This window comes from Oryctolagus cuniculus, chromosome 6, assembly GCF_964237555.1.
Source record: "Oryctolagus cuniculus chromosome 6, mOryCun1.1, whole genome shotgun sequence".
Classification (NCBI taxonomy): Eukaryota; Metazoa; Chordata; class Mammalia; order Lagomorpha; family Leporidae; genus Oryctolagus; species Oryctolagus cuniculus.
Window position 1 is genome coordinate 167,406,630 of NC_091437.1, and position 15,644 is coordinate 167,422,273.

The 15,644-nt window shown below is 63.2% G+C and overlaps 1 protein-coding gene across 1 annotated transcript in view; it reads right to left on the reverse strand.

Annotated features, from left to right (window-relative positions):
• Positions 1 to 2,905: 2,905 nt before the first annotated feature.
• The window catches only part of ZC3H3 (zinc finger CCCH-type containing 3), a 76,990-nt gene continuing 64,251 nt past the window's right edge, over positions 2,906 to 15,644 (reverse strand). Inside the window, exons 10-12 of the mRNA XM_051841771.2 lie at positions 6,677 to 6,858; positions 5,969 to 6,339; positions 2,906 to 3,226 (exon numbers count right to left, since the gene is read on the reverse strand). Of these exons, the coding sequence (XP_051697731.1) occupies positions 3,195 to 3,226; positions 5,969 to 6,339; positions 6,677 to 6,858 (585 nt within the window). The 3' untranslated portion in view covers positions 2,906 to 3,194. The remainder of the gene's footprint in view (positions 3,227 to 5,968; positions 6,340 to 6,676; positions 6,859 to 15,644) is intronic.

Genomic DNA, 15,644 nt, shown 5'->3' on the forward strand with positions numbered 1-15,644 from the left:
TTATGGCATCTACTTCAGTGGGAAGTTGGCTCCTGCCTTCCCCAGGCCAAGGCTGCGCGCTCTGCATCGACCACCCACGGAGACAGGGGGACACTCCCAAGTGCTGGCCCAGGGCCTGCTGTGCCCAGCACACCTGCTCCCCTGCGGGGCACACCATGCTGGGGAAGGGGCTCAGGTGAGTCCAGCTGGCCTCCTGCTGCCCACCTGGCCACCCTTCTCCAGTCAGGACCCCCTCCAAGCACGTGGGGGCGCAGACCCCCACTGCCCCCAGCCCCCATGTCCCTCAGACCAGGAGCTGGGGGTGGGCCGCCAGTAAGTCCTCAGGATCTTACCAGGGGTGGGGGCTGCAGGGACGGGGGGGCAAGGGGACCAGGGGTGGGGGTGCAGAGAGCGGGGTACGGGGGGACCAGGGGTGGGGGCTCCAGGGACGGGGGGCAAGGGGACCAGGGGTGGGGGTGCAGAGAACGGGGTACGGGGGGACCAGGGGTGGGGGCTCCAGGGAGCTGGGGTACGGGGGGACCAGGGGTAGGGGTGCAGAGAGCGGGGTACGGGGGCACCAGGGGTGGGGCTCCAGGGAGCTGGGGTACGAGTGGACCAGGGGTGGGGGTGCAGAGAGCGGGGTACGGGGGCACCAGGGGTGGGGGCTCCAGGGAGCTGGGGTACAGGGGCACCAGGGGTGAGGGCTCCAGGGAGCTGGGGTACGGGGGCACCAGGGGTGGGGGCTCCAGGGAGCTGGGGTATGGGGGCACCAGGGGTGGGGGCTCTGGGGTATGGGGGGACCAGGGGTGGGGGCTCCAGGGAGCTGGGGTACGGGGGGGACCAGGGGTAAGATCCTGAGGACTCCCCCAGTCCGGCACTGGCCCACACCGCTCTGCCCCAGTGGACCTAGGACCCCAGGTCGGCACGTGCTCATGTCTTGGCAGGGCTGGCCACTCTCCGGCCAGGCACTGGGCAGCAGAGGGGGGTGGGGGCTGCCTGGGAGGACGCTGAGACAGAGGCCTGAAGGTCAGTGTCACCCCCACCCTGCAGGCTTCAGTGTGGCCATGGACAGCACAGGGCGGGACTGACTGGGCCTGCGACAGCTCCCCCAGCCATGTGGCAGCACTGGCAGTGGTGACAGGTGGAGCTGCCCCCTGTGAGTGTGGCCTGAGCCGCAGACCAGAGCCCTCCAGGTGGGCAGGCAGCTGTCACAGCCCACCTGCAGCAGAGGTGAGGGGCGGGCAGAGGGTCTGAGCGGACAGCTCTGCACCCCCACCCCTGGTCCCCTCATACCCCACTCCCTGCTGTGGCCCCACCCCTGGTCCCCCCGTACCCTGCTCCCTGCTGCAGCCCCACCCCTGGTCCCCCGTGCCCCGCTCCCTGCTGCAGCCCCACCCCTGGTCCCCCCATACCCCAGCTCTGCAGCCCCCACCCCTGGTCCCCCCGTACCCTGCTCCCTGCTGCAGCCCCACCCCTGGTCCCCCCATACCCCAGCTCTGCAGCCCCCACCCCTGGTCCCCCCGTACCCTGCTCCCTGCTGCAGCCCCACCCATGGTCCCCCCATACCCCAGCTCTGCAGCCCCCACCCCTGGTCCCCCCATACCCCAGCTCTGCAGCCCCACCCCTGGTCCCCCGTGCCCCGCTCCCTGCTGCAGCCCCACCCCTGGTCCCCCCGTACCCCAGCTCTGCACCCCCACCCCTGGTCCCCTCATACCCCACTCCCTGCTGCACCCCCACCCATGGTCCCCCCATACCCCAGCTCTGCACCCCCACCCCTGGTCCCCCTGTACCCTGCTCCCTGCTGCAGCCCCACCCCTGGTCCCCCCATACCCCAGCTCTGCAGCCCCCACCCCTGGTCCCCCCATACCCCCACTCCCTGCTGTAGCCCCCAGCCCCGGCCCCCTCGCCCCCAGCTCCCTGCAGCCCCCACCCCCGGCCCCCTCGCCCCCAGCTCCCTGCCGCAGCCCCAGCCCCGGCCCCCTCGCCCCCCAGCTCCCTACAGCCCCACCCCCAGCCCCCTCGCCCCCCAGCTCCCTACAGCCCCCACCCCCAGCCCCCTCGCCCCCAGCTCCCTGCAGCCCCCACCCCCGGCCCCCTCGCCCCCCAGCTCCCTACAGCCCCACCCCTAGCCCCCTCGCCCCCCAGCTCCCTACAGCCCCCACCCCCGGCCCCCTCGCCCCCAGCTCCCTGCAGCCCCCACCCCCGGCCCCCTCGCCCCCCAGCTCCCTACAGCCCCCACCCCTGGCCCCCTCGCCCCCAGCCCCCTGCAGCCACGTGCTGGCCTGCTCCATTCCTCTGAAGGCTTGCACCCTGGCTGGCACCAAGGGCCCCAGGAGCTGTGAGCAGGCTGCCAAGCTGGAACACAGGCCCTGCAAATGCTGGACACAATGTACCCAGCCCAGGCCCCTCGGGCCCAGTGGCCAGGCCCGCACACCGCCTGCTCACGGGCGGAGCTCTGGTCCTGCCAGGTGGGTCACAGCATCTGCTCGGGGGAGCCCCTGCCCTCAGCCGGGCATGCACCCCGTGGCTTGGGCGGCAGGGGCAGAGCTGCCCTCTCCCAGGGACCCGCCCCGGCCAGCGCAGCTCTTCAACCTCATCACTGCCGGGCTCCAGGCGGCAGGTGTGGCCGCACAGGGCAGTGGCCAGGGGGTGCAATGATGGCTGCACACGTAGGCCACTGGGGGGCCCTCCAAGGGTGCCACCGCGTTCTCAGACAGGGCCCCGTCAGGTCCCTCAGAACCCAAAGTGCCAACAGGGTGGGTGGAGCCAGGGTTGCCCCCACCTCCTGCTCGCCTGACCCCCCCCCCCCAGATGGTGCTGGCTCGGCCACAGGGGACTGCTCTGACCCCAGAGCATTTATGTGGGGCAGGGCGGGCGCCGGCGTGCGCAGTGGTGCGGCGGTGGCGGCCGGCACGGGGCGACCGAGTGCAGGACAGAGCCTTTATTGCTGGACACAAAGTACCTGCGAGGAGGCCGGGCAGCCAGGGCACGGCCACCCACGCCCACGGCAGGGGACGGGACGGGGCACCCTGAGGGGCAGGGGTGAGGAGGGAGGGGCACGGGGGCCGGCTGGGCAGGTGCCTGGCCCAAGGCAGGAAGACAAGGCCCTGGGCATACTGGCCACAGAAGGCTGAGCGTCAGGCAGGCAGGACGGTGCCCCTGCAGCCCTTCCTCAGGGTGGAGGGTGAGGTAGGTGCAGGCTGGTCCCGGGGCCCTCAGAGGCGCGGCTTGATGTGCAGAGGCCTCCCTGTGTGGAGAGGGCAAGGGTCAGGGCTGTGGCGACCCCCAGCCAGGTGCAGCATCCCCCCAACAGGCTTCTGCTCTGGGGCTCAGGATGGGCGGCCCGCAGGGTGGGGGACGCAGATAGCCCAGGCTAGGGAGGGGACCACAGCTGTGGACGGGAGCCTGCCCCCAGCGGCCTCCAGGACCTGGCATTCCCAGGGCCCACCCAGCCTGCTGCAGGCCTGGCCTGGCCAGCCATGGGCAAGGGAGCAGAGCGGCTACAAGGGCCTCTGCTGTGCCCAGGGCTTGTACGGCGGGGGTGGCGTGGCCATGCACACCCCGCACAGATGTGCACACTCACCCCTGGCCTATGCACACCCCGCACGGATGTACACACTCACCCCTGGCCTATGCACACTCCACACAGATGCACACACTCACCTCTGGGCCATGTACACCCACAATGTGCACACTCACCCCTGGCCTATGCACACCCTGCACAGATGTACACACTCACCCCTGGCCTATGCACACCCCACACAGATGCGCACAATCACCCCTGCCTATGCACACCCCACACAGATGTGCACTCTCACCCCTGGCCTATGCACACTCCACACAGATGCACACACTCACCTCTGGGCCATGTACACCCACAATGTGCACACTCACCCCTGGCCTATGCACACCCTGCACAGATGTGCACACTCACCCCTGGCCTATGCACACCCCGCACAGATGTACACACTCACCCCTGCCTATGCACACTCCACACAGATGCACACACTCACCTCTGGGCCATGTACACCCACAATGTGCACACTCACCCCTGGCCTATGCACACCCTGCACAGATGTACACACTCACCCCTGGCCTATGCACACCCTGCACAGATGTACACACTCACCCCTGCCTATGCACACTCCACACAGATGCACACACTCACCTCTGGGCCATGTACACCCACAATGTGCACACTCACCCCTGGCCTATGCACACCCTGCACAGATGTACACACTCACCCCTGGCCTATGCACACCCTGCAGAGACGTACACACTCACCCCTGGGCCTATGCACACCCCGCACAGATGCGCACAATCACCCCGCCTATGCACACCCCACACAGATGTACACACTCACCCCTGGCCTATGCACACCCCGCACAGATGCGCACAATCACCCCTGCCTATGCACTCCACACAGATGTGCACTCTCACCCCTGCCTAGCACACAGGAGGGTGTGTGTGATGTGAGCACACAGAAGGGAGTGTGTGGTGTGAACACACAGGAGGGTGTGTGTGGTGTGAGCACACAGAAGGGAGTGTGTGGTGTGAACACACAGGATAATGTGTGTGGTGTAAGCACAGGAGTGTGTGGTGTGGTGTAAGCACAGGAGGGTGTGTGTGGTGTGAGCACAGGAGGGTGTGTGTAGTGTGAGCACAGGAGAGTGTGTGTGTGGTGTGAGCACACAGGAGGGTGTGTGTGTAGTGTGAGCACACAGGAGGGTGTGTGTGGTGTGAACACAGGAGTGTGTGGTGTGGTTTAAGCACAGGAGGGTGTGTGTGGTGTGAGCACAGGAGAGTGTGTGTGTGGTGTGAGCACACAGGAGGGTGTGTGTGGTGTGAACACAGGAGGGTGTGTGTGGTGTAAGCACAGGAGGGTGTGTGTGGTGTGAGCACAGGAGGGTGTGTGTGGTGTGAACACACAGCAGGGTGTGGTGTGAACACAGGAGGGTGTGTATGGTGTGAACACAGGAGGGCGTGTGTGGTGTGAACACAGATGCACACACACCCCTGCCTATGCAAACTCTGCACAGATGTGCACACTCACCCCTGGGCCATGTACACCCACAATGTGCACTCTCACCCCTGGCCTATGCACACCCCACACAGATACACACGCTCACCCTTGCCTATGCACACCCCACACAGATCCCACACTCACCCCCGGCCTATGCACACCCTGCACAGATGTGCACACACACCTCCTACTCAGGGGGGCTGTGGGAGCAGCTTGCTGGGTGGGGTGGGTGGGGCAGAGCGCGGGCCCCACACTGAGCAAGGCTGGCTCAGTGCTTCCTGCCTCACTCCCCAGTCGATTCAGGGGCCACCTCCCAGGTGCCACCCAGGCAGCCGAGCCCACCCCACCAGCTGGCCACCTTGGCAGGGCAGCCTACCTCTGCCCAGAGCACCCAGGCCCTGTGGGTGGGACCTGAGGGGGGAAGGAAGTTCTGACGGCCCTCAGCACCCACCCCGCCCCCAGCCCCCTCCCAGTCCTCACGGGCCCCTGCTGGTGCAAGGCACGAGGGCCTGGCCGCGGTGGCTGTGGCGAGCTCGGCAGGGCTGTGAGGGGGCTGCAGTAAGCACCTCCATTAGCGTGACGACCGTGAAATACGACAATAAAACGCCGGCCGTATGGCCGCGCATTTGCAGCCCGCCGAGCTGCGTGGGGTTTATCGTCACTCAGAGTGCGGAGAGCTGTAAAGTGTTCCCAGAGAGGGCCGTCTGCAGCCATAAAATCCTCCCTTCTCCCTAAACAAGGCTGAGCGGAGCCGTTCACCAGGCCCCAAATGTGCATCCCGCGAGCAGGAACATCTGCTCTCCACAGCAGCGCCTCTGATCGTCCAGAACAAATTAACACAAACGGCTGCCTCCTAATTAAATCAGCCCGGGCCGGGCTGCACCTCACGGCCCTGCCCACGGCCGGCCTGGCTCACAGGGCCCCACCTGCAGCTCCGATGCCTGGGCCGGGCCTGGGGCTGCCTACCTGAGTCCTTGGAGCGGGGGCTCCTGGGGGTCCGCGCCCGGGTCTGGCCTCCCGGGCTCGGCGAGGACTGCAGGGAGATGAAGGAAGGCAGCTTGTAGAGGCCCCCAGAGCTCGAAGCCACCGGCACGGCCGCCTCCTGGAGGTGCGGTTCCTCCTGGGAGGAGGGAGAGGGGGAGGAGGGGGGGGAGGAGGGGCAGGAGGAGGAGGAGGAGGAGGAGGAGGAGGAGGAGGAGGCGGCAGCCGCCTTGGGTGAGGAAGTGGAGGGAAAGGCCGAGGCTGACTTCCTTGGGGTCTGGGGAGGGGAGGCGGGGGCAGCCGTGGCAGCAGAGCTGGACGTCTGTGTGGGTGGACGCTGGCTGGCGGAGGGCTTCCTGCAGGACAGCAAAGGGCCCCAGGTGAGGGTGGCAGCCCGCCCCCACCTCCCCTCTGCCGGGGCCCCAGGGGGTTACGGGGCCTCTGCCTGAGGCACCCGGGCTCGGCCGGCTGGTGGCAATCCCAGCTCCACATGCACCCCGCCTCGCCTGCCCTGCCTGGGCTCCCACGCTCACACAGCAGGTCCCCTCTCCAGGCAATGGGTCATCAGAAGCTCCTACCCCCTCCAGGGGCTGGGGATGCCTTGGCTCAGTCTAGCCTCAGGGACCCGGGGGGGGGGGCACCACCCCAGGGGGTCCCATGTGCCCTGACACGCCGTTCCCACTGCACCATCACCTGGGCCCGTGGCCGGCCGAGGGCCTGCTCCTGGGGGTGGTGTCGCCGGGCCCCGGGGTGGGGGGCGCTGTCCGCCGGCCGTGGCGCTTCTTGTTGCGATGCAGTAGCTGGCACTGGGTGCCGCGGGGACAGGCGCCCCTGCGGGCGAAGTCGGGGCACAGCAGCGTGTGTTTCTTCTTGCACTGGGGAGAGGGGCGCAGTTGGGCGGCTGGCTGGCTGCTGCAGCCCCAGGCCAGGCCCGCCAGGCCTCAGGCTTCCTGCTGGGGGCTGACGTCACCAGCAGAGGCTCCGCCTGGGCTCCACACCTCCCACCTGCCCGAGATGCCCTCAGTGATCCCTGGGGCGCTGCGCAGGGATTGAGGGCAGGGGTGGGGCCAGCGCCAGGACTCCCAGAGCCTGTGCCACTGCCCGGGATTCCCCTCCTGACCATCCCTGTGCTAAGGGGGGTGGGGCCTGAGGCCTCCTCAGGATTCAGCCTCTGAGCCTTGGTCCAGGGTGGGGCAGGTCGGCCAAGGCCAGGCAGCACTGGGTCAGAGTTGGGCACTCGATACGCAGCACCTGTCATGGTGGCTAATTATACCCCGGGTAGGAAGGGCAGCAGCCGGCAGGTGCTCTGGGCAATAGTGGGGCCTCCGCTCCGTCCCAGGCCACTGGGAAACTTGAAGCCCATCCAAGGCCCCGGGGCCCAACCCAGGCTGCCTCCCATGCCTTCCCTTCCACCCCAAGGAGCCCACCTCTTGCCCGGGGCCTCTCCAGGACAGGGATACCCCTTCAGTCCCCTCTGCAGCTGGCTCCAGTAGGCAAGACTCCCAGGGGACAGCTGGCGTCCAGCCGGCCTGGGACACCCCAACTGCACCTCGCAGTAGCCTAGACAGCAAACCCTCCCTGGACACCCCAGACAGCCAACTGCCAACACCAGCCCCGGGGCCCCCGCCTGCTGGCACGGCCAGTGAAGACGATGTGGCAACAGCCCTGAGCCACTTGCTCCCAGCACCCGGTCCTGAGCCAGCAGGGATGGGGGTCTGTTCGGAACATGCGTCCTCCTGACCTGGAAGCTACCCACAGAGTGGCTCAAAGTCCTGGCCACTCACTGTGCCCCACGCCTCTGTGGGGTACAGTCAGCCTCACCCCTGCCCCAGCCACAAGGCAGGGGCCCCGTCCCATCCTCATTCCACGGCACAGAGCCTGGAGACCCAGGGCGGTGTGGACAGAGAGGACGGGCAGTGTGGAAGGAAGGACTCCCACCAGAGTGCACGAGTGTGCCTGCAAGCTACAGGGGGTGCGGGCGGCACGCTGGGCAGCACAGTGCCAGCAGGTCCCTCGGGGCTGCGTCTGCAGGTCCGACCACAGGCTGCTGAGCGGGGCAGTGGACGCCAAGTGACGGCTGCACAGCTGCAGCCCCAGAGCCCGCGGCCGCCGAGGGTGTGCAGGAAGCAGCACAACGTGTGGAGGCTGCACCTCTTCCCTGTGACGCCCGGAGCGTCAGCACGCTGAGCCTGGAAGCCACTGTTTCCTGTGAACGCCCACTGGCTCCTGGCAAGGGGACGCGACACGTGGGGCTCACACACACTTTCAGTGGATGGCGTGGGTCCGAGCTTGCGCCCCACAGAGCAGGACCCCAGGAACAAGACGAGGACATTTAAAAATTACCCAAGAGCTACGAGAAAGCAAAACCACGTTACAAAACAGCCCAAAAAAGCTGGACACGAGGCAAACCTCGGGCCTCAAGGCCCACGTTTCCTCCTGGGCTGCATTTCGCTGACAAAATGTCAAGGGCTGTCCAGCGAGTTCCCAGAACGTCCTCTCAAGATCTGAGAATCGGCCGGCGCCACGGCTCAATCGGCTAATCCTCCGCCTGCGGCTCCGGCACCCGGGGTTTTAGTCCCGGTTGCCCCTCTTCCAGGCCAGCTCTCTGCTGTGGCCCGGGAGTGCAGTGGAGGATGGCCCAAGTGCTTGGGCCCTGCACCAGCATGGGAGACCAGGAGAAGCACCTGGCTCCTGGCTTTGGATTGGCGCAGTGCCGGCCATAGCGGCCATTAGGGGAGTAAACCAACGGAAGGAAGACCTTTCTCTCTGTCTCTCTCACTATCTGTAACTCTCTCTCACTAACTCTGTCTGGCAAAAAAATAAAAAATAGAAAAATAAAAAAAAAATCTGGGAATCAAGATGATCGCAGTTCAGTGAGGCATCCAACACGAAACGGGGATGAGGCCACGTCCAGAGCCGAGTGACGGCCCGAGACAGCAGCACCGCAGCCCGCGGGTGGCCGAGGGCGCTCAGCGCAGCAGCCACGCTGCCGTCAGGGCCCTGCTCCGCTGCAGATTTTGGCTTCCTGCTGAAGCACACGCTGCCCCCACTCCTGCCGCCCTCGTGGGAGCCCCGCATTGAGTGCTGGGCTCCTGGCGCTCTCCCTCTCTCCGCCGCTTCAATCAATGAAGATAAAACTGCGGGACGCAGCTCAGCAGTGCTCACAGCCCTCAGCGCTCGCATCAGAAAGCACGGCGTCCCCAGCGCCACGGGAAAACAGCACGAGGAACCCAGGGAAAGCAGAGGGAAAGACCGCCAACGAGCCCGAGAGGGCCCCAGGCTGGTGCTCCGCCAACACGCGCACCTCTGCCGCCGCCATCAACTGGAGGGGCAGGCATTCCGTCGGGCAGCTAAGGTGCCTCTAGTGCCACTGCCCCACACAACCGACTGCTCCCGACCCAGCTTCCCACTGGCGCACGCCCTGGGAGGGAGCGCACCCTGCACACAGGGCCGAGCTCTTGGCCCAACCGCTGTGGGCATCTGAGGAGTCAATCAGCCGAAGGGAGAGCTCCGTCTGTCCCTCAAATAAATAACACATTTTAAAAGACTGACCCGGAGGCAGAGAAAAGGAATGCACGAGTGACACTGGGGGACAAGTGGGCGGCAGCAAGGCACCAGCCCCACACTTCACACCAGCAAAGGGGGAACACACACAGAACTGACAAGTGCCAGAAAAGATAAAACCCTAATATTCCTATGCCCACAAGGAATTCGAATGAGTAACTAATGAAAGTGGGGGCAGGTGTTGTGCTGTCGCAGCTCGTCGCCCGAGACACCAGCATTTCACGTGGGCGTTGGTTCAAAGCCCGGCTGCTCCACGCGAGACCCAGCTCTCTGCTGTGGCCTGGGAACGCAGCGGAAGGTGGCCCAAGCCCTTGGGCCCCTGCACCCACGTGGGAGACTGAAGAAGCTCCCGACTCCTGGCTTCAGCCTGGCCCAGCTCTGGCCGTTGTGGCCGTTTGGAGTGAACCAGTGGATGGAAGACTGAATTCTCTCTTACCTTTCATACATAAAAATAAAACTTTAAACATTTTTTGAATAAATAACATTTAAAAATGACAGCTCGCCAGCGCTGCGGCTCAGTAGGCTAATCCTCCGCCTTGCAGCACCGGCACACCAGGTTCTAGTCCCGGTCGGGGCGCCGGATTCTGTCCCAGTTGCCCCTCTTCCAGTCCAGCTCTCTGCTGTGGCCCGGGAAGGCAGTGGAGGATGGCCCAGGTGCTTGGGCCCTGCACCCCATGGGAGACCAGGAGAAGCACCTGGCTCCTGCCATCGGATCAGCACAGTGCGCCGGCCGCAGCGGCCATTGGAGGGTGAACCAACAGCAAAAGGAAGACCTTTCTCTCTCTCTCTCTCACTATCCACTCCGCCTGTCAAAAAAAAAAAAAAAAAAATGACAGCTCGATATAAAGGAGAATCTGTAATCCCTAGAGCTGCCAAGGACGCAACATGGCGACGTGGAATGTGGGGCTGCCTGCCCCTGGGATTGTTCACGCAAAGACAGGCAATGAGCACGTCAGAAACCAAATACGGCCTTGACCTGGGGCTGGCCTGTGGTGTGGTGGGCTAGGCCTCCTCCTGCAGTGCCCCTACCCCATATGGGCACGGGTTCAAGTCCCAGCTGCTCCACTTCCGATCCAGCTCCCTGCTGTGGCCTGGGAAAGCAGTAGAAGATGGCCCAAGTCCTTGGCTCCTGTACTAACGTGGGAGACCTGAAAGAAGCTCTTAGCTCCTGGCTTCAGACCGGCCCAGCTCCGGCCATTGCAGCCATTTGCGGAGTGAACCAGTAGGTGGAAGACCTCTCTAACTCTGCCTCTCCAATAAATACATAAAATCTTAAAAAAAAAAAAATACTAAGAGCTTGGTTTGAAGGCTGAGAAAGGAGGAGGAGACAGCGCGTGCGGCCTGAGCTTGCCCTGTGCCCCGGCAGGAGTCTCCCAAGGCAGAAGCGGCTCCCACGCGGGAAGTGCAGCGGCAGGAACCCTGCAGGCCCTTCAGGCCAGCTCCACGAGGACGGGGCAGAGGTCCCGCACGGATCACAATGCGTACAGACACGAATCCACCACGGAACCGCGCCAGGTCCATCTCTGGAATGCACGGCTGGTTTAACACCAGAGAATCGGCACAGTCAAGGCTGACGGGCAGGCCGTGGGAGAAGAGGTTTAGTGAGATTCAAGCTCCACGCAAAATCCAGTCACGGGGTGGTTTATGCCATAGCCAATCTACAGAAAAGGAAGCACTAGGCCAAGGAGCACTCAAAGGACACTTTCTGGTGTTCCTCACAAGAACCTTCCAGAAAGCACAAAGCACTGTGGGAAGGCGGAAGCCCACTGCCACCAGCAACGCTAGAACCCGTGGTCCTGGACAGTGCGGCAGGGCAAGGCAAAGAAAACGAAGAAGGAAAGAAGATCGTTGGCCGGAAAGGTGCGATGCTTGTGTAGAAACACCCACGGACCTGTGGGCAACCAAGGTGCACACCCCTGAAAAGCAGGAAAACAAAATGTGAAGACGGGCATGCTATTTCCAATAGCAAGAGTGCCTGGAGCAGGGGAGTGGGCATTTGGCCCACCAGCTAGGACACTCGTATCCCACACCAGACGCCTGGACTTGGTCCCCAGCTCCTGGATCCAGCTCCCTCTAATGCAGGCCTGGGGAGGTGGCAGGGGAGGGCTCAAGTCACCCAGGTGGGAGACCCGGGTTCAGTCCTGGTCACTGTGGGCAAGTCGGGAGTGAGCCAGTGTGTCGGAGCTCTGCCTCTCTAAGTGTCCTTAAAGTGCTTGGAATACAGTTCTCAGGAGGTGAGCGAGACGTCGCTAAAGGACACTAACGGGGGGCTGGGGGAGGGGCGGCTATGGACAGACAGACACTGAGACTTGAACCAGCGCTTACGCCCAAAAGATGTATTTTTCTGTGGTCAGCGATGTGGTAAAAGCTGCCACCTGAAACACTCCCATATGGGCTCCAGCTCATATCCCGGCAACCCCACTTCTGATCCAGCTCTCTGCTGTGGCCTGGGAAAGCAGTGGAGGATGCCCAAGTGCTTGGGCCCTGCACCCATCGGGGATACCCCGGGAAGTTTTTGGCTGCAGCCTGGCCCAGCCCCAGCCGTTGTAGCCATCTGAGGAGTGAACCAGCAGATGGAAGACCTCTCTCTCCCTCTCTCTCTGTAACTCTGCCTTTCAAATAAATAAATCTTAAAACATAAGTAAAATAACGTTTGATTCTTCTAATGGTCAAGAAGAAAAGGCTGGACCTCCCAGGGCTGCCTGGAAGCGGTGGCCTGCGCCCCCTTCCCCCGGCTGCAGCTGCCCTCAGTGCAGCCCCTGCTCTGGGCCAGGGGCTGCAGAGCCAAGCTGTGTGCCAATGACTCAGCTGTCACCGGCTTTTGGACTGGTGCCAAGACAACGGTGTGTAACAGTGCTGATGCCCGGTGCCCCTGCCACACCCTCCCCACTCGGAGCACCCCATGAAGGGCGAGCCGCCGCCGGCCCCCACGGCCGCCCCAGGCCAGGACAAGCACTGTGGCGGATGCACAGGCCAGTGGCTTCTGCCTGGCAGCTGGTGTGGAGAGCAGGATTCAGAAGGGTCCAACAGGGGGCTCTCCTCACAGGCTCACAGGCAACAGCCCCAGGCCCGGCTCCACAGCGCCACCTCCTGACAGCCTCTTCCCACTGCCCAAAACCAGAGGACGCACAGACTGCTGGCTGCGTCCCACTGCCCGCCCCTGCCCCCACCTCAGGAATTTCTTCTGCTGCCTAAGTCTCCAGCCTGCGTTAGGGAGAGCGGCCATGTGCCCTGGAGCAGAAAGCAGACACCGTTCTCAGGGAACTGCCGGCCACATGCTCACGTCAACCAGTGTGGACAGCTGGGGGTAGTCACCTGCCAGGAACGGCGCAGAGCGTGGCAACTCTGGGATCCCTGCACCTTTCTGGCAAATCTAAACTTCAGCAGGGAACACGGTAAATGGCCACGTGCTTTGTGCTGGGCCCTGAGCAGTGGACAGCCACAGTGCAGCCTGCAGGGCCACTCGGCTACTGGGGCAGGGCTTGAACGCACTCCAAGGGCACAGGAGCCCCTGGGGGTGGGAGTCCTGCAGGGAGGGGGCAGAAGAGGGCGGGGCGAGAACTGGCTCTATTCAGGGCTGCTGTCAGACGCCCCGCCCAGCCCCAGACAGCTCTGAGAGCCCTACATCATGGGGAGGGGAGGGTGGGATGAGCTGGGAGGCCAGGGACTGAGCCCACAGGGGCCTAGGGTTCTGATGAGGGAGGCCCTATGGGCTGGCAAGGTCAAAAGGCTGGAAGCTGGGGCCAGTGCTATGGCGTGGCTGGTAAGTCAGCATCCCATATGGACACCAGTCCCAGTCCTGGCTGCTCCACTTCTGATCCAGCTCCCTGCTATGGCCTGGGAAAGCAGTGGATGGCCCACGTGCTTGGGCCCCTGTACCCAAGTGGGAGACCTGGAAGAAGCACCTGGCTCCTGGCTTCAGCCTAACCCTGTTCCAGCCACGATGGCCACTTGGGGAGTGAGCCAACAGATGGAAGATCTCTCTCCCTCTCCCTAACTCTGCCTTTCAAATAAATAAATCTTTAAAACAAAACAAAACAATGGCTGGAGGTTGTGGCAAAGTTGGGCCAGGTCTGCAGCTGGGGGAAGGGAAGGGGCGGGCAGGGGAGCTGGAGACGAGGCTGCGGTGCCAGCTGGGGTAGTGGTGGGTGACCCTCAGCCCTGGCTGCCTTGGCCTGGGCTGCTGTGTGCTGAGCCCCCGCTCTGAGCAGGGTGCCCCAGGGCTCAGGCTGGTGGAAGGCACTGGGATCCAGGCGGGACCCAGCCAGTGCCCAATTGCTGGGCAGAACCCATGCTCGGGGAGCTGCAGTGAGACCAAGTCGCCATGGAAACAGAGGCCACAGCAGGAGGAGGAAGGAGGCCGCTTTAGAGCGAGGCGCCAGCGCACCACTGCCTGCTGGGAAGGGCCCTGAGACGGAGGCAGCGCACGCCTCTCTCAGACGGGAAAGCAGCTCCCAACACAGCAAGGTCTGTGTAGCCACGGCAGGGCACCGCCTCACTGCAGCCAAGGACGTGGACATGCCCATGGGTGGACCAGGGCAGCCGCCCACTCCAGTGCAACCCCCAGGTGCACGGCGCACCCCACTTGGCTCACTGGGCATGACCCCAGCCAGGCTGCAGGCGTGAAAGGGTGTCGTGGAGGGCGTGTGGGTGTGGGAGAAGCAATGTGGACTCCACCCCAGCCCAGGCAGGGGCACCAGCAGAGGCTCTGTGGGAAGTGCCCTGCCCCACCAAGCAGTGGCAAGGAGACCCCGCCCACAGCATCAGCGGCAGAGCAATGGGCGGCACCTCCTGCTACGCCCCCAGTAACAGCCAGCACGTCTCAGCTCCCACGGAAAATGACTCCTCACTCCAAAAACCAGCGAGATCTCAAACTGACTGTACGTGAAACACTGCTCTCCACAGTGCAGCACACACCAGCCACACGCCAGCCACGGTGCTAGAGACAGACCTCAGCTCAGCACCAGACCGTGCTCTAGAAGCACCCACACACGCAACCGCAACACACTCCAACACGCAACCGCAACACACTCCACACATACAACCACAGGCACTCCACATCTACACACACAACTATAAACACACCTGACACATGCAACCACAAACACACCCGACACACAACCAAACACACCTGACACACGCAACCATAAACACACCTGACACATGCAACCATAAACACACCCAACACACACCATAAACACACCTGACACATGCAACCACAGACACACCTGACACACACAACCACAAACACACCCGACACACAATCATAAACACATCTGACACACGCAACCATAAACACACCCGACACACACCATAAACACACCTGACACATGCAACCACACACCTGACACACACAACCACAAACACACCCGACACACGCAACCACAAACACACCTGACACACGCAACCACAAACACACCTGACACATGCAACCACAAACACACCTGACACACAACCAAACACACCTGACACACGCAACCATAAACACACCTGACACATGCAACCATAAACACACCCAACACACACCATAAACACACCTGACACACGCAACCACAAACACACCTGACACACAACCACAAACACACCTGACACACGCAACCACAAACACACCTGACACACGCAACCATAAACACACCTGACACATGCAACCACAAACACACCTGACACACGCAACCACAAACACACCTGACACATGCAACCACAAACACACCCGACATGCAACCACAAACACACCCGACACATGCAACCACAAACACACCTGACACATGCAACCACAAACACACCTGACACATGCAACCACAAACACACCTGACACATGCAACCACAAACACACCCAACACACACCATAAACACACCCGACACATGCAACCACAAACACACCCGACACACAACCACAAACACACCCGACACACAACCAAACACACCTGACACATGCAACCACAAACACACCCAACACACACCAGCCACACACCAGCCACGGTGCTAGAGACAGACCTCAGCTCAGCACCAGACCGTGCTCTGGAAGCACCCACACACGCAACCGCAACATGCTCCACACACGCAACCGCAAACACGCTCCACACACGCAACCACAAAC